The sequence below is a fragment of the Miscanthus floridulus genome, chromosome 5 (genome assembly GCF_019320115.1).
Source record: "Miscanthus floridulus cultivar M001 chromosome 5, ASM1932011v1, whole genome shotgun sequence".
Classification (NCBI taxonomy): Eukaryota; Viridiplantae; Streptophyta; class Magnoliopsida; order Poales; family Poaceae; genus Miscanthus; species Miscanthus floridulus.
The window spans coordinates 58,987,769-59,011,119 of record NC_089584.1 but is presented as its reverse complement, the minus strand read 5'-3'; the positions used below and the strand labels follow the sequence as shown (position 1 = coordinate 59,011,119).

General features: G+C 42.5%; 1 protein-coding gene across 1 annotated transcript; it reads left to right on the top strand.

The window, feature by feature from the left end:
• Positions 1-15,249: 15,249 nt before the first annotated feature.
• LOC136452224 (F-box protein At5g07610-like) lies at positions 15,250-17,221 on the top strand. Its single transcript, XM_066452851.1, has 2 exons — positions 15,250-15,487; positions 15,605-17,221. The coding sequence occupies exon 2, from the start codon at positions 15,792-15,794 to the stop codon at positions 16,947-16,949; it is 1,158 nt and encodes a 385-aa protein (XP_066308948.1). The 5' UTR covers positions 15,250-15,487; positions 15,605-15,791; the 3' UTR covers positions 16,950-17,221.
• The last annotated feature ends 6,130 nt before the right edge of the window (positions 17,222-23,351 follow it).

Here is a 23,351-nt window from a genome sequence, read left to right as displayed (position 1 = left end):
CTTGATACTCACAGTTCTTCCTTCCATGAAGAATGAGCTAGGTCTTCTTTGCGCAAAGTTATTGAAATTCATCATATGCCTTGCTCCATCTCTGGTGTGAATTTATCTCTTGACTTACCTAGATTAGATTTGAGACTTTTCTATAGGAGTTAGTCCAACAAAATATCTAGTGTCTACACAAGCAATTTTTAATTCAATAACCAAACTAGGCTCCATGTCTAATTTGATTAAGGAAGGCTATTTAACCTAAGCACCACACTTAATTTAAACGCATATGAAAGTATGTGTAGTACTTCCAAACCAAAACTTACTATGGCAAACAAAGGTAGCATGAAAGCACTATACAGATTTATTCAAATAGAGATGAAAGAGCATGATCATGGTGAGAGATTTTTTACTAAGCATGAGCCTTCTTGTGCTCACATTTTTTATTTTTAAATGCAAATGATATGGATATATGTAAGTAACCCAAATATGATGTGGATTGACATAGGAAAATTCAAACTAAATGGAGTGGATGTATGGATTATTCTAAGTAAACATGCAATGGAATGCAAAAGGTTAAAGGATCACTACTCATCAAATTTAAAGTCCAAGAGCAAGACTATCTCACCTTTCTTGATCAAACTCACCATGACTCACAAGATGGAATTTGTGAGTAGTGCAGCATTTGTTTCCGTCACTGGAGATGTGATTTGAATTATCCAATCTACACATGGTTAGAGAATATACATACATGTCCATACAAACCTGTGAGATGACAGGGTTCCAATGTTGATGGATCTTGAATACTCAGGCACCCTGGGTTCTTCAATATTTCCTCTTTTCTTATGGAAGCTTGTTGGAAGGTCAAAATGACTTATGTTGTTCTATCTTTTCCACAATTCAACAAAATAGGGGTAATCCTACTAAATCTAGTCATAACTAGATTAGCAGATATCAAGCTAGTATCAATATTTTTACGCCAATTGTTTTCCCAGCAATGGCGCCAGAAAGCTTGTTGGTATTTTTAAATACACACAGATAAATCTGCAAATGCATGGATACCGTTGTAGCTTTCACTCAGGAGTATTCCAAGGTATCGTATTTATCCACAGGGAAACAATTATTAAATAAGTTGATAGTTCACCATCATGTATCTACTAACTAGTATACCGACTAAACTAAAGTGGGGGTAGTGATGATAATGATAAGAGTTATGAATAATGACACACACATCAGAGAATTCCATGATAAAATAAATGAGTAGTCTAGCTAAGTTGAGAGGACAACGGGTGAGTTCAAGGTTCCTAAATACTTCTCTATTACTTCAGTTCTATTCTAGTTTAGACTAGAAGATATAACTAAAGCATGGGTAGATATAGCAATCACACAATAACACTTTGGGATATTAGAACACTAGCCACAGACAGGGATGAGCCGAGGCTAGGAAGCTCTAACTATGGTCCTACAAACACCAACCCGAATGTGGTGGACTACGTCGGCCATTAGGGTTGTCACCACCAGGGGCTACCACAGCTATCCATAAAGTTGGGTGCCATCTCAGGTAACCTATAGACTAGACACCATGTCTAGCCAATCGATTACTACTCTGGCCATGATCTATAACTAGAGCACTCGATGCGAGCGAAGATCCAATGCTAAGGTATGAAAACTATACTAACCATACACATGAAAGGCATAAAAGTAAATAGAGAAGATAACTATATTAAAGCATAAGTCTTACAAAGGTAAGTTACAAAGATATACCCGACCTCCGAAGATTTCTCCAAAACCTAAGAATGGCTCCACTCTCCCTAACCCTCAACTAGAGCTATTCTACTTCTACATCTTGAGAGCTTTGTGGGGGATTTCTCTCTTGTGGTGTATCTTGATCTGAATGAGCGATGCCTCAGGGGGTAGGGAGCACCTTATATAAGGGAGATGGAGTAAGCAGCAAGGCATTGCTACGTCATCGATCCACATCAACTCCCTCGATCACTGTTGGATGAATTGACCTTGAGCAACGGCAGAGATGGACTCTCAAAGGCGGTGGAAAACCAACGTAGAAAGGAGACGGTGACATGTGGACCCCATAGGCCGGCCGCCCTATAGGTGGGGCCGGCTGGCCGGCCGGCCTGTCCCAGTGATAGGTGGGCCCCACCCTCTAGTGGAAGCTTCTGGACCCCATCTTGAGTTGTTTTCTGTAGGTTTCGTGAATCGATTCACTTGTTGATGTCGGTTTGATTGTTTGGTGACTATGACGGTGCTCCTAGGGACAATTTTCTGGATAAATCCTCTTGCATTCACATATTCACAAAAGCTCATGGAATTCGTTAGTTTAAACCCCTAAACCTATGTTAGGTGATGGAATTAAGTATATATATAGGATATGTTGATGGTTTATGATTGATATTAACAACCGTCAACACATACCATGGATGTGTACTCTACAACAAACGATCATAACTTTTCCCCCGACCACGTCTCTCTAGTATATTCAACGAAATGACATTTACTTGTTTCTTGTAAACTGTATGCTCGCCTGATAGTTCGAACAGCGTAAATTTGAATGGGCTGGACATGTAACTAGTTTCAATTTTATTTGTTTCTTTAGGAATTCAACAAATGTATTCATACAAAACAGGTTTCCTTATATAATGTGAGATGTGTCTGGCCCGGTCAGATTTATAATACTCGGACTTTCTTGCGTGTGCTATAAAATTTGAATAGCTATGTAGCTCCTCCTTTAGGCATTACATCGATGAGAGACTCGATCGGATGAATTTTGTTATGCATGTTTACCATACTACAGAATAGAAAGAGAACTAGAAAGAAACTTGCAAGCAAAACCAACCAACAATGGCTAGAAACTGGCTACCAAAGGACCTGATCTACACCATGCTCAATAAAGTTTAACCCACCTAATTAATACAAAGTTCAACAATATAGTAAACACAGACATGCAAATAAGACTTCACAAATCAAAACCTCTGTACATTTGAACGCATCCAACATAAAATGCAAGGGAAGATACATAAGAAAGAGTAACAACATAAGGAAAGAGTAATGACATGTGCTCCCTCCATACTCCCAACAATAAACAAGATACATCAAATGCAACTTGAGATACATCAAATGGAACTTTATTTACTCCTCTACTTGTCATCGGCATCACTATCCTCGTCCTCGTCCTCCTCATTGGTATCAACATTGTCCTTGTCCTCGTCAGCGGTGATGTGGTAGGCCACCTGCTCAACATCGACACAAACTAGGTTGCGAAAGTGCTTCTCGGTGTTGTGGGCGATGCTGATTCCCTACATCGCGACACTAGTGTCGAAGCCATCTATCCAGCTTCGATAACAGGTGAGGATGTACTCCATGTTGTTCGCTCAATTCTTGTTTAGGTAGGCTGGTAGTTCTTCTAGGACATCGGCGAGTTGGTGAAAAATGAAAACATAATTGTTCACCTTTTCCTCCCGAGGTGGGTTGAGGGTGCTTAGACCGATGTTCTATAGCACATGCCTGATCTTCAAGAAAGCCTTACTCATGATGCCAATGGCCTAATCATCTCTATCTCCAAAGGGATCCACCGGAGCTTCATCTTGATTCACCACGGGCACGACATCATCCTCCTTCACCACGGGCATGGTGTCATCCCCCTCCCATGCGCGCTTCATAGAAGACTCGCCCTTCACCACGATGGTGATTAAGAGTGAAGTAGGTTTGGAGAAGGAAACTACATGTTCCTAGCGATTTTAGATCTATAGTGGGAATGAGAGGGCTTGAGGAAGGAAAGAAAACAAGTGAAGTTGCGGAAGAGATCGTGGCGGTTAATATATCACTACTACAGAGGAGCCATTGGTGTATTTTTATTTTTTGGAAACAAAGATGAGCCATTGGTGTTGAAATGTTACTACACACACAAGAAAGTCTGACCTCTATAGGTTTGAACGCATCTGACACACTGCACAAACCTTAGCTTATATTACAAACAAGTTAAAGTTGCTGCAAAATAATGACAACATCCATCCAAGAGGAAACTAACATGTCCATAGACAACATAATCAAACAACACTGATCCATTTAAACATGTCATGACAGAGAGATACATCATAGAACTTTATTTACTCCTTTGCTAATGACTCCAACTCCGAGAACAAGAGAACATAGGGAAGATAGTAAGGTCTATAGTTGATTTGTGGCAGGACGCCATGTTTTGAAAATGCACTGTAATGTGTAGGGATGACATGAACTTTTCTGTTGTCCATGTTATATGTGATAATGTCATTTTCCTCCCCATCCCCAACAAAGAGAAGCAAATTCCATTCTGGGTGAACCGTTGAGTAGTTCTCAACAACATCCAAGTAACCGAATTTAACGTTAGTCTTCGCAAACACCTGCAGAGTACTGATAGTATGCATCAATGTCCATTTATTATTAGTACCATAGTCTTCAAGGATCCAAATTTTAAGATTGGACATATTGCGACCGTGAACAGTACATACACACAAGTGACCCTAAGCTTGATGGATGGAGGGTAAAGAATCACACGGCCTAGGAATTTTCCTCCATGTATCTCCCTTCATATCCATAGCAAGTATGTAACACTACGAGTACTCCATAATGTGCAGACAATCATTAAGATACACAGTTTCTGATCTCTCAAATGCGACAAAAGTATTCGGTCCCCATTTAGATTCCTTACAGATCCATGTTGCACTTTTAGATGAGTAGATATCCACACCCATACACTCATCATCCTGCTCCTCTTCTATATATTCAATCACATGGAAGTACAAGGAGGTTGTCGGATCAAACCCCAATTGAGCCTCACCAATAGAATGGATGCTTGGCGGTAGTTCCTTAAACTTCTTGGTTGCTAGATTGCAGACGACATAGCGGTATAAACCATTAGCCCCTCGGCACCAGCATAGGATGAGGCCATTGCAGATATCTGAGATAGCTACATTAACTAAGGTGAAGGGCAAGAAGGACAAGTAGGGGTGTCCAACGGTGACGCTGGTGTAGTGTCGATGGCCTTGGTGGGTGTCGTATAAGAAGCCAGCCAGAGTCTAAGACCGCACCTTATGGTTGTTGTAGTCCGAGATGAGGCGGTTTCAGGAGCGATAGACACATTTGCAGCAGAACAAGGAGCAAACAGAGAGGCGAAGGAGGATCTCGACAATAGCATCGTCTGTAAGGCTAGATAGTGCGTTCCTCTTGTTGGGGGCCTCCTCCATTTCATCTGTTGAGAGCTTGCTCAGTAATGAGATCACTTAAGAGGAAAATAATCCAACAAAGATCCATTAGTGAAGTCCACAACTCATACCAAAGTGCAACTTTTACAACCACTAACAATTTTCATGGCACTAGAGTAGCAGTTAATGGAGCTATAACCATTACAATTCTAGCTAAATCAAGTCTAGCCATCACACTTACAATCAGTACATGACCTCAGAGCTTCTTTTCCATAGGAGACAGACAAAGATTAAAAGGACGATAATTACAACAGTTTTGAAGGCAGAAGCAATGGGTCTGTTTATTTGCCTAGATAGATAGGTATAATCAAGCAAGCACTTGACAATTAACAAGTCTAGTTGCACACAGACATTTACAGTAAGAACATTGAATATATGTAGAAAACCAAGACATCAGCAGAAAACCAACTGGTGCCACATCCTAGTTCTTTCAATCATCATATCATTGGCCTAACTAGATCTCCAACACTAGAATGTTTCTTCTATACCTCATGTTCAAGCAAGGACCAAAACAGTGAAGCAAATAGGAAAAGGTGAGAAAGGAGACCTGCAAATCAAATCTGTCAGCACTATCATGGCACATAACAAACACGGACGCCAATGCCACTGTGCTCCATCAGCAAGCCCCACTGCCTAGCCTCAAAAGGATGCCTGAGCCACCACAGCACACCAGGGATCCTCCACCACCACCATCGCCGCTTGTCTAACGGGCATAGATTTGTTTCCACTTGAAGGGGATATATCCAATACTCCTATATAGGTCAACCTATAGGGCATCCACATAGAGAATATATACTACTATAACAACTCCAAAGACATGTCAATACAACTAGGCGTCTAGCGCAATGGTAAAGACTGTCCATTCCTTTCTCCCGGTCCTAGGTTTGACTCTCAAGCATAGAGTTTTTTTTAATTTATTAAACCCCAATGACACAAAAGGTACAAGTGACACGCAAGCCATCGAGTCCCACAGGTCAGATGGAGATGGAGATGGAGAAAGGTCCCATAGGTACACGTGACATGTGAGCCGTTGGGTCCCACAGTGATGAGTACAGGCCCGATCTTCCGAGAGGTAGCCGGTAAGTTCGATTTGTGGAGATCTCGACGTTGGCGATCCGGCTTCAAATCAGACATGATTCGAACCCTGCAACCGTTACACCACTACTCCATTGGTTATCAACCAAGCACAACTTGATTGACCTCGCCAAGAAGGCTTTTCCTGCAAGCGAATCGAAGAGCACAAGCAAGAAGGTAAAACACGCAATCTGAAATTGCAAATATGAATGACGTGAATATCAATAGAGGGTTCAAGAACTCGGTTCCAAAGGACTAATCGACATAGTGGAGGAGATCAAGAACGGGAGCCCTGGATCACTATAAAAGGATTTGTCACCACAGTTACAATGAACGATTCAGTTTCTCGATGGAAAACTAAACTCTAAACAAAACCCAATTGTGTAGCAGCGGCGGCGGCTGTGTTTATAGTCTAAGACTCAACCTAGGGTTGGGGACGGCCAGGGGTTGGGAGCCCACAACTTGGGCTTAAGGCCCGACACGATACATGGCCAAGTTGGCCCAAATAGGTGACGCAGCACCTTGCCGTGGTCACACAGAATGATCCATGGACCTTCTGGAGCTAGGACCAGATTCAAAACGACGGCGTCGTCGTCCCCTTTCCAATGCATCCAAGAATGGCCCGTTTCGATGTCGTATGAGGAAGTTATGACCGAAATAGTGACAACGTGTCTGTTGAATCCGAGGGCGACGTGGCAGCTGAGTTGGGAACGAATTGGAACTTGGGGAAGACCATGGCGTCGGTGTGTCCAGCGTGGCGATGTCCTCATCATCCTCCCCTTCTTGAATTGGAGTCATCCTCGACTCCATCTTGGCGATGTCCTCATCATCCCCTCCTTGTAGAATTGGAGTCGTCCTCGACTCCATCCCATCATCAGCGAACTCCTGCAAAAGGTTAGTGACAGTAGGCAATGCACCAGACATAAAAGGTTGACAAAACATAGTATAACATGGTGCATCAGGATTATCACATAACTCAGCAGTAGCAGGAGTTGTAGCAAGAAAAGCACCTCCTTTTAACTTAATCCCATTATTTTTAGCAATGTCTGTTGGAGGTTTATTTTTGATCTCATTAGCATATTTAATAATATCTGTAGGAGACAAAGGCAGCAATGTAATTTTCTTGTCCTTATGTATGATAGTGTATGTATTAGTTCTACCATGGTGTAAAGCATCATTATCAAATTCCCATGGGCGACCTAACAAAATGGAACAAGCTTGTATAGGGACAACATCAAAATCAGCAGTATCATGATAAGAGCCTGTGAAAAAGCTAATGCGTGCTGATTTAGTTACCTTAGTCTTACCACTATTATTGAACCATTGAAGTTTATATGGATACGAATGTTGTCATGTGGTCAAGCCAAGCTTGTCAACTAAATCTGAACTCACCAAGTTGTTGCAACTCCCGCTATCAATGATAGTGAGAACACGACAACCCTGCACAATGAGATACATGTGGAACAAATTGTGGCGTTGGATCTTCATCTCTTCTTCATGACCCACACATGTACTCAACACACGCTGCACAAGAAGGCTAGGGTAGTCCGCGGCAGCAACCACGGAGTCAATGGTGATGGCCTCCTTGTCATGATCGCCCTCGGTGGGATCTGCATCAATGTTAGCAGCAAGGGCTAAATCATCTTCAACATCACTAGCACTTACATATCCATCCTTGGTAGCAATGAAAGCGCGACGACTGGGGCATTCCTTCATGACATGTCCCATGCCTTTGCATCAGTGGCAAATGATTTTAGAGCTGGACGAGGAGGAGCTAGTAGAAGCACCCGGAGTGCCACCTTTCTTCAGCTATGGAAACTCCACATTAGGCAATTTACTTACCCCGGAAGAAAATGGAGGTGTAGATGGCTGTGGTGCAATAGGAAGCTTGGGCATCTCCAGCTCGGAATGCTGCTGAAAATTCCTCCCATTATTAGACCTGAAAGGCTGGTGTTGTTTGCGTCCCTGTACTTCTCGTTCGGCCTTAATAGCAAGATGATACAATTGGGAAAAATTGCGCCATTCTTTGTAATCAAGTATGTTCTGTATATCATGGTTTAAACCACCAAAAAATCTAGCACTAGCATCATCATCATCTTCATTTATACCACAACGTGCTAAACCAATAAGCAATTCTTGATAGTATGCTTCTACTCCTTTATCACCTTGTTTTAAAGTTTGTAGTTTCAAACGTAAATCACGTTGGTAATAAGGAGGAACAAAACGAGATTTCATACGTTGCTTTAAAACATTCCAAGTTTGAGGCACAGCAGCAGCATTATTGACATTGCAAAGATCACTCCACCAGAACAAAGCAAAATTAGTAAACTCACTAGTAGCAAGTCTAACTCTATGCTCAGCAGTAACATTATGAGAATTAAATTTTTGTTGAATAGCAAGCTCCCAATCTAAATATGCCTCTGGATCAACATTACCAGCAAAAGGAGGTAGACTAAATTTAATTTTAGCAAAAGGATCATTATTACCATGATTATTACCTACCATACCGCGACGATTGAAGTTGAGGCGGCGACGGGCACCACCGTCAGCATACGCATCTTCATCACCAAAAGCATCCGCATCTTCATCATCAGCACGATAAGGTGGAGGGCGTTGCTCAAGCTGTTCAATGCGGGTGACCAGATTGTTCACATTGCACGTTAGCTCGGTCATAAGATTGCGTTGTTCAGTCATGAACGTTGCAAGCTCGCCCTTGGACACGCACTCATTGAAGTCCGTCGGAGTTCCTGTCATGGTTAGAAGATAGAAAAAGACAACACCAAAGTATTATCCCTATCAACTAAAAGGAAACAAGTGGTGGTGATGGTGGTGAAAGTGGAATGCAAAATCACAAGTGGCTTACCACCGTCTTGCCTGTATTCTTACCAACGCCAAACAGGAGCAAAACCAAAGTGGCGAAGCAATCTGTTGTTGAGCGTGGGTAATAGTTGCAAGATGAACCTGTGCTGACAGAAGAATATGTGGAGCTATGGGTAGGCACACAATATGACAGCAAGGATTAGCAATTAACGAGTGCAGAGTAGCGATTGTTCAATCTGGATCCAAAGTACAAATCACAGGTGCTGGCTAAGACGTATCGAGACGTAGCGCAATAAGGTGAAAACAAAGGACGATCGAAAGAACTCACAGAACAAGCAAATAGCCCAGATTTCTCCTTTTTCCTGAATTTTTCCCGGATTTTTCCAAAAGGCACTAGTAGGAAACAAACTTTTTTTTTACTATTTTTTTATACTTTTCTCTGAACAAGGATCACAAAAGATGCAACCACAAAAATTGGCACCTACAACTGAGGTGGGATGTGGTCTACAGAAATTCAGCACGTTCTCTGAAAAGCGTGCAAAAACTTTGACAATTTTTTTCTATATTTTCCCGAATTTTTTTTGGCAATTCTGAGGAAACCAAACAGGGCGAAGCCGAGTTTGGGTCGGGTCCAAATGGTGTCAAGAAGCTGCACAAAAAATTTCAAATTTTTCTGATAAACGAGCGAAAAGTTATGCCTGTTTTACCGAAGGTATCTCAAGGTATGTTTTCTGGGAGGCACAACACGGCGGCGGCAGTTAGGGCAAAGCGTCCCTAAACTTAACACCGATCACAGCAGTAGGTATTCGCCTGATGATGTAAGGAGGGCTGCGATGTAGGCAAAATAAGAGCGGCTGGCAACCTATCTAGGGTTTGCACGGCGGCGAGAAGTTACACAAGGCGGCTAGCAGGGCAAGTCGAGTAATGTGGTGGCTTCGACTTATTGTTTGGGAACGGTGGATGGGATAGCGGCAGAAAACAAAATCACAGCAACGGGCGATTGAACTACGACCATGAACACAATCCTAAACCAGCAACAAGACTCGACCACGGACACAAACTCAACAACACGAATCTGAAACGAAATTGCAAAGGCACAAAGGGCGATAGGACAGCGGAAATTGAAATATTTTTGGGCTTTTTGTGGACTCTAGGTAATGAAAAAATATGAATCTAAGGCAAACGAGATTATACCTCGTGGTAAACCTGAAATATCTAATACCAATTGATGAGTACAGGCCCGATCTTCGGAGAGGTAGCCGGTAAGTTCGATTTGTGGAGATCTTGACGTTGGCGATCCGGCTTCAAATCAGACACAATTCGAACCCTGCAACCGTTACACCACTGCTCCATTGGTTATCAACCAAGCACAACTTGATTGACCTCGCCAAGAAGGCTTTTCCTGCAAGCGAATCGAAGAGCACAAGCAAGAAGGTAAAACACGCAATCTGAAATTGCAAATATGAATGACGCGAATATCAATAGAGGGTTCAAGAACTCGGTTCCAAAGGACTAATCGACACAGTGGAGGAGATCAAGAACGGGGGCCCTGGATCACTGTAAAAGGATTTGTCACCACAGTTACAATGAACGATTCAGTTTCTCGATGGAAAACTAAACTCTAAACAAAACCCAATTGTGTAGCAGCGGCGGTGGCTGTGTTTATAGTCTAAGACTCGACCTAGGGTTGGGGACGGCCAGGGGTTGGGCGCCCACAACTTGGGCTTAAGGCCCGACACGATACATGGCCAAGTTGGCCCAAATAGGTGACGCAGCACCTTGCCGTGGTCACACAGAATGATCCACGGACCTTCTGGAGCTGGGACTAGATCCAAAACGACGGCGTCGTCGTCCCCTTTCCAACACATCTAAGAACGGCCCGTTTCAATGTCGTATGAGGAAGTTATGACCGAAACAGTGATGATGTGTCTGCTGAATCCGAGGGCGACGTGGCAGCTGAGTTGGGAACGAATTGGAACTTGGGGAAGACCATGGTGTCGGTGTGTCCAGCGTGGCAATGTCCTCATCACATAGGTCGGATGGAGAAGGGTCCATAAGTGACACGCAAGCCATTGGGTCCCACATGTAGGATGGAGATGGAGAAAGGTCCCATAGGTACACGTGACATGTAAGTGGTCGGGTCCCATTGGTCTGATGGAAAAAGGGTCCCATAGATACACGTTGGATGGAGAAAGGACAGAGTGAAGACTTTTATGATGAATTACAAGCGTTATGGATGAGTAACTGTAGGTCCCACAGGTACACATCGGATGGAGAAATGACCAAGTGAGAGACTTTATGACGAATTGCAAGCGTCACGGATGAGTAACTATAGGTCCTATAGGTACATGTCAAATGGAGAAAGGACCATGTGGAGATTTATGACGAAGTGTTGTTTGTTATAGATCAAAAAAACTATGTCATAGATGTGCAATCAGTTCAATGACGAAGCCCTGGTCATCATAGTTCTAAAGAGGATTGTCACATATGAGTAGGAACAGTCGCGTGAGGGTTTTTTGTGATGAACCCCATACTATTCTATGATGTTTTCGTGTGACAATGCTTGATTTTGTCATAAATAGGGAGGGTTGGAGGATTGTCACCATTGATCTATGATGAAACGTAAATATCCGTCATAAAAAGCGATATTCTATGATAATTTTGGATTCATCATTAAGATTTTCGTCATAGAAGTGGATATTTCTAGTAGTGAACATAACACAAATGTTGTGGGTAGGGCATTCAATCATCTGGACGCCTGCATTGGTGGGCCTCGACGCCCACCCGAAAGGCCCAACACCGCACGGTCCCTCATGTTGCTCAACAAAATATCCTCACAAGCAGCCTTGGATGCCTCACTCCTCAGACCCCGACCATCCAATCTTATATATTAATTCCCTCCTATCTTATCCTCTCATCTCACTTTTCCACCACCCACTCTCACCGTATGGCGTCGTAGATGGCAAGGCTACCGTTTACCGCTGCTGTGGTTCCTCGACTTTGCATGCGGTGAGCTATGGTTGCCTTCCATAGCTGGTGTGGCTGAGTGGCTTCATGCTCCACCTCCACCCATGCTCGTACGCTCTAGAGCTTCACTCATCGCCGATGATGGCTTCCACATTGGCTGCTTGAAAGCTCTAGTTTGGTTTTGGTTAATTGATAAAACCCTAAGTGCTAACCTAGTTTATTAAGTGATCATGAGATAGGTAGAACATTCCAAGTGGAGAAGCAAATGAAGATTATGACATGATGATGGTGATGCCATGGTGATGATCAAGTGCTTGGACTTGAAAAGAAGAAAGAGAAAAATAAAAAGCTCAAGGCAAAGGTATAAAAGGTAGAAGCTATTTTGTTTTAGTGATTAAGACACTTAGAGAGTGTGATCACATTTAGGATCAATAGCTGTACTATTAAGAGGGGTGAAACTCGTATCAAAATGCGGTTATCAAAGTGCCACTAGATGCTCTAACTCATTGCATATGCATTTAGGATCTAGTGGAGTGCTAACATCCTTGAAAATGCTTGTGAAAATATGCTAACACACATGTGCACAAGGTGATACACTTGGTGGTTGACACATTTGAGCAAGAGTTAGGAACTTCACCGGTGGAGTGTCCGCCCATAGAGTGTGGATAGTCCGATGGTGCCATCGACGCTAAATACAGAAAAGACAGAGGTCACTAGAAGTGACCGAACGTTGGGCTCGGTTGGACCGGCGCGTCCGATCAATAGAAGCTGCAAAGACGCTAGCGTCGGTCCGCGATCAGACACTGGGTCACTTGGTGACCAGACGCTGAAGGGGTGTGTCCGGTCCTGCTGACGTGGTAGCACACAGGGGAGACATCGTGTGACCGGACACTAGGTGTGTCTGGTCGAGCATGATCGGACGTGTCCGGTCGTGATTTCTCATTTTTGGATGCTTACTGGAAACGACCGGACGCTGAGGTCCAGCGTCCGGCCACTTCGTAGTAGCGCGTCCGATCATCACTTGACTATTGGAATCGAGCGCTCAATATTTGAAGAGAGGGGACACGTGGCGTGCATCGCACGACCGGACGCTGGGGTCCTGCATCCGATCGATTTGACCAGAGTGTCCGGTCACCCCGTGTTGTGCCTAGTGAAGGGTTACAACGGCTCTATTTCGTGGGGGCTTCTATTTAAGCTCCATGGCCGGCTCAAGCTTACTCTCTTGGCCATTTGCATGTATATAGCAATCTTGTGAGCTTAGCCAAAGCCCTCCCACTCATCTCCATCATAGATTTAACATCTTTATGAGATTGGGAGTAAATCCAAGTGCATTGCTTGAGTGTTTGCATCTAGAGGCACTTGGTGTTCGTGTTTTGCTACGGCGTTCGCTTGTTACTCTTAGTGGTTGCCGCCACCTAGATGGCTTGGAGCAGCGAGGATCGTCGAGCGGAGGTTGGTGATTGTCTCTGGCTCCGATCGTGGTGATTGTGAGGGGTTCTTGACTTTCCCTGGCGGAGAGCCAAAAGGTACTCTAGTGAATTGCTTGTGGCTTGTGTGATCCTTATCTTGTGCTGGTTGTGTGGCACCCTATTGAGGGTTTGGCGTGTGATGCCAATTAGCGCGTGAACCTCCAAGTGAGTGAATCGCCACAACGAGGACTAGCTTGCCGACAAGCAAGTGAACCTCGGTAAAAAATTATTGTGTCATCATTTGATTCCAATGTAATTGGTCTTCATTGTTATTCATTCTTGTGATTGATTGGCTCATTCCTCGATACGGCGGTATAACCATCTTGCTCACTCTCTTTATATTACCGTAAACTAGTTGTCAAGCTCTTTAATGTAGCTAGTTGTGAGAGTTTGTTAGTTTGGTTAGTATGGCTCTTTAGTTAGCTTTTGAGAGCACACTAACTTAGTGTAGTATCATAGCTATTGTGTGGATAAAAATTATATAAACTAGAATTGTGGTAGGTGGCTTGCTATTTTAGTAGGCTAGCGCAACACTTGCTTCGTCTCATAATTGTCTAACCGGTTTGTTAAGTGTTGTTGTAGAAATTTTTAGTAGGCTATTCACCCCCCCTCTAGCCATTACAACCTTTCACCGCTTCGACCGCCATATGGTTCCTGCCATGGCTCCTAAACCCATGGTCGTGTCATGCGCGCGTGTCGCTATCACTCCTGCCGCCATCACCGCTCAAGTGGCGGCCCCTCACGGTCACGGTGGCCGTCAACCCAAGTAGAAGCGCCCGGCCCTAGCGCAAAAGCCCTCTGGCCTCGCCTCCTATACGGCTGTGGTGCCCCGCTGCAAACGGCGGAGGAGGCCGCACCGGAATACGTCGTATGTTGCAAACGTATATTTCAAGTGTTTTAGAATATATTATAAAAGTAGATCGGGATGTTGCATATATTGCAATAGCTATACATGTATGTTTTAAGTGTATGTTCTAAATATCTCATCTCTTTTATACGTATGTTGCAATTGTTTTATTTGGATATTACAAAACTACATCGAGATGTTGCATAAATATACAAATATTTCATGTGTTTTTATACGTATGTTTAAGTGTTTCATCTTGATGTTTGCATATGTTTGCCATGTTTTCAAGTTTTTTCCTGGTGTTTTGCAAGTGTTTCGGACGTATGTTGCAAATGTTTTATTTGAATGTTACAAAAATAGATCGGGTGTTACATATGTTGTAATGGGACCCACATGTCGCATCCCGCCTGCTGTAACTACGGGGCGCCACCGTGAGTCACTTGCGTGGGCGCCTGAGGTCGGCAAACGCATCCGCGATGTGGCATCCACAGGCGGGAGCAGGTGACCCCATATGGGTTCGTGCGTGTGGGCGCGGTGGTAGGGCAGTACGCAGCCTGGGGTCCACACGCTGGGGCGCGCAAAAATAGGGGCGCGAGCTTCTTTTGCGTAAAGCGCGGCCTCCCACGCGAAGGACCGGAAGCATCCAATATTTTAGAGCGGCTCCGGTCGTCCCGATGCTAGTAACGCCATTAAAATAAAACTTTATATCAAGAATAGATATTTAATTCATATTTTATTTTATTTTATTTTATGACGTTGACCGTTTTTTAAAAAAAAGGTCACGAAACTCTCCGTCGAGAACTTTCATTCCCCATGCCCTGTTCGTCTCCAGAGTGCAGAAACCACCTGAGGGCTGAGGGCTGAGGGCTGAGGCCTGAGGCGGTGTCGACGGACCTATGGGTGATAGGAGCGCAGGCCTCACGGAATCGTGGAGGCCGTGAGCGTGCGTGCCGGCCGCGGGGAGCAGGTCGCGAATGTTGGCAAGTTTGTCTGCGTAGAAAGCAGCAGCTGCAGCGTGCATAGTGTGGACGCTCGGTGCGGCGTCGGCTGGTACTGCGTTTCTAGAGCAGGTCAGTGTCATCTCCAGTTCCAGAGCGGATTTGTTGTTGCGAAATTTTTTATCCCCAAATCTGTACTAATTTGGAGTAGTAGATGTAGTGATTCTGTGATTTTTATGTGAAATGTAGCCAACAGCGCCTTCAGAAGTGAAGAAGAAACATATAGATCTGAAGTGTTGCTGTGATGGAGGAGAGCTCTGCAGATTGATCTGAGCGCCTAAGCTTGCGGAAAGCAAGTCTTGTGTCCGCCATTTCCAACTTGGAATTGGATCCACCCCCCTACATCTGCTGATTGGGATACCCACAGCGCAGTGGGATGGAGGACAGTTCAAGAAAGGAGCATCCTGCGGTCAGTCTCACCGATGACCTCCTCCTGGAGATCCTCTCGCGTGTGCCTTACAAGTCCCTGTGCCGCCTCAAGTGCGTGTCTAAGTCCTGGCTTGCCCTCTGCTCTGATCCCATCGTCCGCAAGAAAGCGCCCCAGACCCTATCGGGCTTCTTCTACCAAAGTTACACAAAACCTACATTCAACCCCTCTGACCTCCGTCACCACTTCACCAACTTGTCAGGGAGAGGCAAGCCTATGGTTGACCCCTCCCTTAACTTCTTATTCTCAGCTAACTATGTTGAAGTTGAGTTTGTCCACTGCTGCAATGACCTTCTTCTGTGCTCCTGCGAGAAGGAGTCGTCGGACGGTGAATTTGACCGTGTTGTCTGCAATCCTGCTACTGAGAAGTGGACTGTATTGCCAAAGACAGAAGCAAGGCTAGGAAGATCCACCATGTATTTGGGTTTCGACCCAACCGTGTCCTCACACTTTACAGTGTTTTTGCTCTCAGAGTTCACACGTGGTATGCAGGATAATGAAGTTGCCGAGGAGGATGAGATTGATAATTGGTACCATCAAATCAGAGCAGTGGAGATCTATTCATCGCAAACTGGGAGATGGACATACCACCGAAGTCAATGGGGTGAAAAATCGATACAAATATTTAGCTCCAGTGTCTTTTATAATGGTGCTCTGCATGTGACCACCCTTGATTCTTCAGTAAACACAGTGGACACAGAGGGAAAGGTTTGGAGAACTATCCCTACACCCTACTATCCTATATTCATTGGGATGTCTCAAGGGTTCTTGTACGCTGTGCACGGTCCCAGGTACAGCTCTCAGCTGTCAATTTGGGTTCTCAAGGATTATGGTGGCAAAGAGTGGAGTTTAAAGCAGACTATTGATTCAGTTGAATTATTTGGAACACATAATATTTTCTTTGTAGATGGTTCTCCACCTAAGGTGATTGCAATCCATCCAGAATGTAGTTCGGTTTTCATGATTCTGGTGCTGCGTGGAAACCTTGTGTCCTACAATATAGATAACAGAAAAATGCATGACATCTGCAATCTTGCAGACCAATCTGTGGACCCGTATCTACCTTACATCCCTTGCTTCGCAGAATGGTTTTCAGATGGGCACTAAAAGATGCAGCATCTTGGTGCCTTCATGCATGGTTAGTGTAAGGTATGGGCTATATCTTTTGAGTTTTAGGGCAGGTGCTGGATTCATCATGTTTGTGCTCCTACCTACTGGGATGTTTCCATGGAGTTAGTTTCTCTATTTGCTTTGACTTGCTTAGTGTCGTGAACAAATGTCAGTTTCTCTTCCTTAAAGAGGTAAACGTGAATGAACTGGTATCGTATGTCTGGAAATTGTATTATGCAGCATTTTGATTCTCTTATCTATTTGTTAAGGATGCTTTGATGAACTGAGTTAATCTATTTGCTTTCATTTGCTAAATGTTATGGACAAAACCGTATTTGATCAAGTTTTAGATTCTTTTATTTTAATGTTTGTGCCGTGCATTATCTCATTAGCTATCCTTATTGGGGAAAAAATATATTAATCTCTAGTAGGGTTTTTTGTTTGATGGTAAACATCTAGCAGTAGTTTTTCTTTGAAGTTCTGAACAAGGCACAAGAAATACCTTTTTCGCCAAGTCCCAGCATGTATGTTTATATACTTACAGAAAGACATTTTGTTCTACTCTTTTCCTTTTTAGGAAACAGCTCTTGTGTACACATTGACTTTATTTGCTGAGCAGAATTAGCGAATAACAAAATTAATACATCGAATAAGTTTACCCGGAACCCTTCTTTCATTTCAAGCAAGGTGATTATGGGGCCTTGAATGTTTGCCTCATATAGCTGTTTCTTGTTTTTTTTTTTTTTTTGACACGAGGAATCTTCCCCATTCCCATTGCATCCAATGGAAATACAGCATTCGAAAGATTACAGAAAGCAATTCAAGACATTAAAGAAGACTACCATAATCTGCCCCCACAACTCGCCTGCATCAGATGACTACCAAAACGATAACTAGAAACCAGACCTCAAAGATAGAGGAGCCAACCCGCTACACACATTTAACAAAGTAAAACGGAAAAGGTATAGCTGTTTCTTGTAAATTCAAGTCCTTTGGATTCTCTCATTTTGTAAACAGTATCTGGCTACAGTCCTAAACAAAAAGGCCATCTGATAAAATCTGGTTATTTATATAAACATAATGTCGAAACTCCAATCTAAATCAATGGTCTTGTCTGGATTCTCATGAAACAAATAGTATTGGTTATTCTATTCTCAGGATTATCTCCAGTTTGATAATGTTTTTTTAAGGTTAGTTATTTTCATCCAAATATTTAGTTGCTCTTACAGCATATCCAAATTGTGAATTTTGTTTTGACCCATATGGCTCATAAATCGTGCCATATATGTGTGGTATATAAGTATGGGTAACCAGGTTCTGTCAGTATGTTTTCTGTCACAGTTGTCTCCACAATACCATTATGAAAGTAGCTTGGGCTTCAGGCTATCTGAAGAAAGCTCAATGTCACTATTGCACTATATAGTTTGGGTCTAGCTCAACATCAACTGAGTTTCAAGATAAGTTTGGCGTAGGCTAGACCAGTTTGCATAATGGTTTTGTGGGTATGTGAATGGTGGCTTTATCAGACATCAGTTTACTTTTAAGAAAAAAATGTGAGTGAGTGCTTCGGCTTAACAGTTAACACAGGTGGTTGTTTCACTAGATTTCAGGTTGCTTTGCATGAGGTTTAATGCTTTTTCATCTTGTTTGCGCTCCCACTTATTAATCCCTGCTACAAGCTTATGAAATTGAAGTTGACGCGGAATGCACATCAGTTTGGACCACACATAATTGTACCAAAAAGTTTGTGAAGTAAATCCTGAACGTTGAAGCTGGTCTATGCCAGTTTTTTTTTTTTTAAGAAAGTCCATGCCAGGTTCGAGAAGTTCTTTGAGGTCTGTGCCCCGTTCTGTCCGAGTCCAGTTCAGTCATCTCGGACATCATTTTGGGTTACAATAATTGTTCCCAAAATAAATAAATAAAGTTGTATAGACCTGAACTGTGAAGACGTGCCTGGTTTGAGTAACTTGGGTGAAAGTTTGGCGGACTATCTAGGAGCAGAAAAATGCTCCAGGTTGCATCAGGATCTGTGGTATCACCCAGGAGCTGCAGCTGCCCATGCGTCCTGTGACATTCCGCACCGAAAACAAAAGGATGGAACAGCTTCCAGTTCCGCGTTTTCAGTCCAGCAGAATGGAACTACTGCATTTGCTAGGGAGACCTGGCTCCTCCCGTTGCACACAAACGGGCTGCAGCAACTCCTTAGGTCCCTCATGGAATGGAACCTCAGGAAGGAGCGTAGTAACAGGCTGTTCCGTCGCTCGCCATTACAACCGCTGGCTTTGGTTGGCAGTTATGCTAGATGAGGCCATAGGCTTTCTGTTATTGCCTTTTTCTTTTCTTGTGATTTGTCTCTCTTTTTTTTTTGGTTTTTTGTCGTTTCTTTGGTTACTGAAAACATGTTCTAAAAAAAACAGTCGCAGTCCACTGCTGCTAGCAGATCAATGCTGAAATTGTGCTCGAGTCTGGCTTAGGGGACTTAACAGGGCTAGAACTAGTCATGTGTATGGCTTAGGCCCCACGTTGGTTTAGAAAAACAACCAAATTACAAATTTCAACAAAAGAAAAGGGCTAACCTAAACAAAGCAACAAAACACCGCCATGGCTAAGCTCTAGCTATTCCAAGCAACCAAACACACCCAAATATTTTTTTTTCACATTATAGGGACCATATGCATGGCTGATCCGTGGACTCTACAAATGTGAGGCAAAGACTGAACACAAGATGCATGATAATTGACAGCTAACATACCTTAGTCCCGAGTAACCATCTGACCTAATATTGTTCTTATGAAGAGTAATTTAAAGATAGCAGAGAGTAGAGACAAATGTAAATATAGAATGAGGAGTCAACCTGGCGGCCGCATCATGTCTTGCCGCTGCCCGCTGGGATCCATTTGGATGCAGCCCTGGCCTCCCAAAATGAACACCTCGCGCTAGCACCAGCTGCCTGGCTTATAATCTAGTGCTAAGCATCAAATTGGGTTGGCTAGCAAATTATATACAAGTATGCTTTACGACCTTTATATCTTATTTTTCGTGTCTTAACATTTTTGCTAATAGCTGGATGCCAGGTAAAATATGGCACTTTTATATTTCCACATAAGGAAATAGTTCTTTTTATCAATCACGTTTCAATTGTGGCTATTAAATATTTTGAGATTTCTCTAGAAAAAAGATTATGTTTTTAAATCTAATTAAATGGGAAAGGGAACTAAATATCATATGTTGATGATCCAAATCCAAACAATAATAATTAAGATTAAAATAGTCATATGTTATCATAAATATTATCAACCGAGAAAAAGAACCACCCAAGCCATTAGTCCACCAATCACCTATATAGATATTAGGAAACAGTTTATTTTTTGGGCTTTCCTCTCTTTAGCATTCTCAGGCACATGCTTTCAACCAAACGAATTGTATTCCAACTTTTTTGACCGAACGGATTTCATCAAATTTACATGCAACTCTCTGCAACACTATTTTCTAGACAGACTAATATGGTCTCCATCCAAACAGGCGTTGAATCCTCGTATCGATTTATGTACATTGTTACATAGCACAAACAAATCAGTATTAGAAATTTGCAAGATTTCTCAGAAACTGGATTTATCTACGCTCATGTCAGCTCACCTGAAACAAATGACTAGAAAGAAACCAAGAGAAGAATATAACTCTGACAAAATGATGGCACACACTAAAAGCATGGTTTTCAATGGATATGCTCTGGAATAAACCCCAAATTTAGAACTCATCAGCCTTAAGGGCCATCCTTTATATGGGAGAGAATAAAGCCGGAAAGACAACACTGATGTCAAAAGAACGATTCTGGATGTTTATATGCCCTGTCCTTTTGTTAATTCTTACTTTCAGATCAAAACTCATCATATTCCTATCTGCCCTTCCTAAGGCAAGAATAAACTTTTTTTTTTTGTCTTGTGAGGCCACAATCAAGAGAGCAGAGTACCATGATCATTCGTATTTGGTTGGTTTTGTTTTTCTGAATTCGACATGGAGTTTCTCCATAAAATTATCACTTGTTGAGGGCAGGAAAACCAATTGGTCAGCATGTGATCGGAGTCTATGTCACTTGTAAAGTTGTAATGAACTGGAGTACTCCCATACCAAAGCATAAAATCCATTAGATACAAGTATTGACAAATTGAAACCAACCACTGTGTTATATTTAGGGCATGTTTGGATCACCTAAGATTAATTGTTAGTTCATTAGTTAAATTAATAGTTAGCAGCTCCAAGTGTCTCTTTACACTCTCTGTATTGATAGAAATAGATATTTTGGTAAAAAAAGAAAATCCTCCTCTAACAGCTTCTTAAAACTAGATCTCCAAATATTTTTGTCCACTATTCATAGTTTCTCGCTAGACAAAAATAGAGAGCAAAGCTAGCTCTTCAAAGTACCGAACAAGATATAGAAGTTATTGGAGTGTTGAGAGATATAGAGAGTGGGTTTAGCAAAGACGGTTGGAGATGCTCTTAGGTAACTAAGTTTAGTCCAATGTTGTTTGAATACATAGACTAGTAACTATATTAGTCCACTTTAGTTTCCCTTTACCAACTATAGTGGACTAATTGTTAGTTAAGATGTGGCTAAAACTTAGTCCATCTATGAGTCCACCTATTTGGATTGGTTAATACTAAGCTTTCCGTGACAAACAATTAGGTTTGATATCAAACATACTCTTAATATTATATCATTGATTGACATACACGTAAAGCCTGCTTGTGTTTTGATGCCTTTCTTTTCTTTCTCTTGGAACTTACACCGTAAATTTGAAGCTCTTATAAGGTGTCAATAATATTCTTTGATGACATCCTTCCTCTCTCTCTCTCTCTCTTTTGAACTGACACGGTAAGTTTTTTTAAAAAAAGTTATCTGGTGTCAGAAATCCACGGCTCAGATGCATCCTGTCGTCGGGCTCGCCGTGCCAAGATTTGTGCAAAGATATATCGACAGAAAACAACTCTTGGGGCATATGCATATCCCTTGCATTGCTTTTATCAGCGAAAGGATAGAAAACAAATGAGACGAGACAGTGACCTTATTAATTTAAGCTTGAGAAAGCAGCCTGCTGACACTGTATAGCTCAAAGAATATCCCATGGAATCAACCCTTTTCCAGCTACCTTGCCTCCAAAAACAAAAGCTGTAGTCGTTGTTTGCCACCGATAGTTTCCGACTTCGGTGGTGCCCAGGAATATGCTGCTTGTGTACGCTTTGAATTTTAGTCACCGCTCTTTCTCTATCCATCCCTCGACCAATCTATATTTTCTTTGCTCCCATCTCGACAGTACAAAATTTACTACATCCACTTGACCTACACCACACCAGTGCCCTACACAATGCACGTTGTACAGCGTCATGGTTTTTGAAATATATCTTTCGTTATAAAATAGTTTATCCACACGACAGAATCACACTTTTGTAAAACTATTCCTCAAAATAGATCTTTTTAAATAATGAATAAAAAAATAAGCTTTAGCTACTCTGTGTCGAGGATGCATCAGGTTAGTAGATAACCATCGCTATAAAGAAAAGCATGTCTTTGAGGCAAACCGTCCTAACTGGGATTTGCTATCAGCATGACCAAACCACCAAAGTGCGACCTACATTCAACCGGCAGAGCGCACCCTAGATCCAACCAGCAAAGCGCACCATGAGACCATGCCTATTGACGGGTTTATATATACAGGCAATCTATTCCAGTGTCGTTCTCTGCCAGCAGCTACATAGAAAAAGGCGGGGGGGGGGGGGGGGGGGGGGGGGTGCGTCTTAGTGCTAGAAGCCTAATTTTCAAGAGCCAATGGAGTGGCATTTCCATCCCATGAAAGGTCTCAAGATAAAGAATGACTATAGACAACTAGAAATGTCACATGAAAAATTCATACAAGTTTCTTAAATCTGGTTATGAACAAGCGCAGTTGCCTTATTAGTGTCATGTAGATGTAGTTAAATGTCCATCAAAACCTAATAGTGCACGAACATTAGTAGCGTTATACTCCCTCTATTCATGAATAAAGTAATTCCTAGAGTTGTCAAGTTAATAGTAACACTAGGAATGGTCCGAGCGTCCATGTACTATTCTTCTGGCCTCCTAGGGCGCCGCTAAGACGTGTTGTATTAAACTTTTTCTCTATCTTAATATAAAGATGCACAAACCTTTTGCGTGACCGAGATAAAAAAATACTTTTAAAGTTTGATCAACCTTATAAAAAAAGAGCGTCATGACTTATGACACTAAATTAGTATCATTAGATACACCGTAAATTATACTTTTATAATAAATTTATTTGGTGTCACAAATATTTATAATTTTTCTATAAACTTGAATACTGTATCAAATATATATATAAGACAAGTCTAGGACCCAGTGTGCCG

Coding starts and splice junctions, on each gene's coding strand:
- LOC136452224 (XM_066452851.1), top strand. CDS start 15,792: ATGGAGGACAGTTCAAGAAAGGAGCATCCTGCGGTCAGTCTCACCGAT.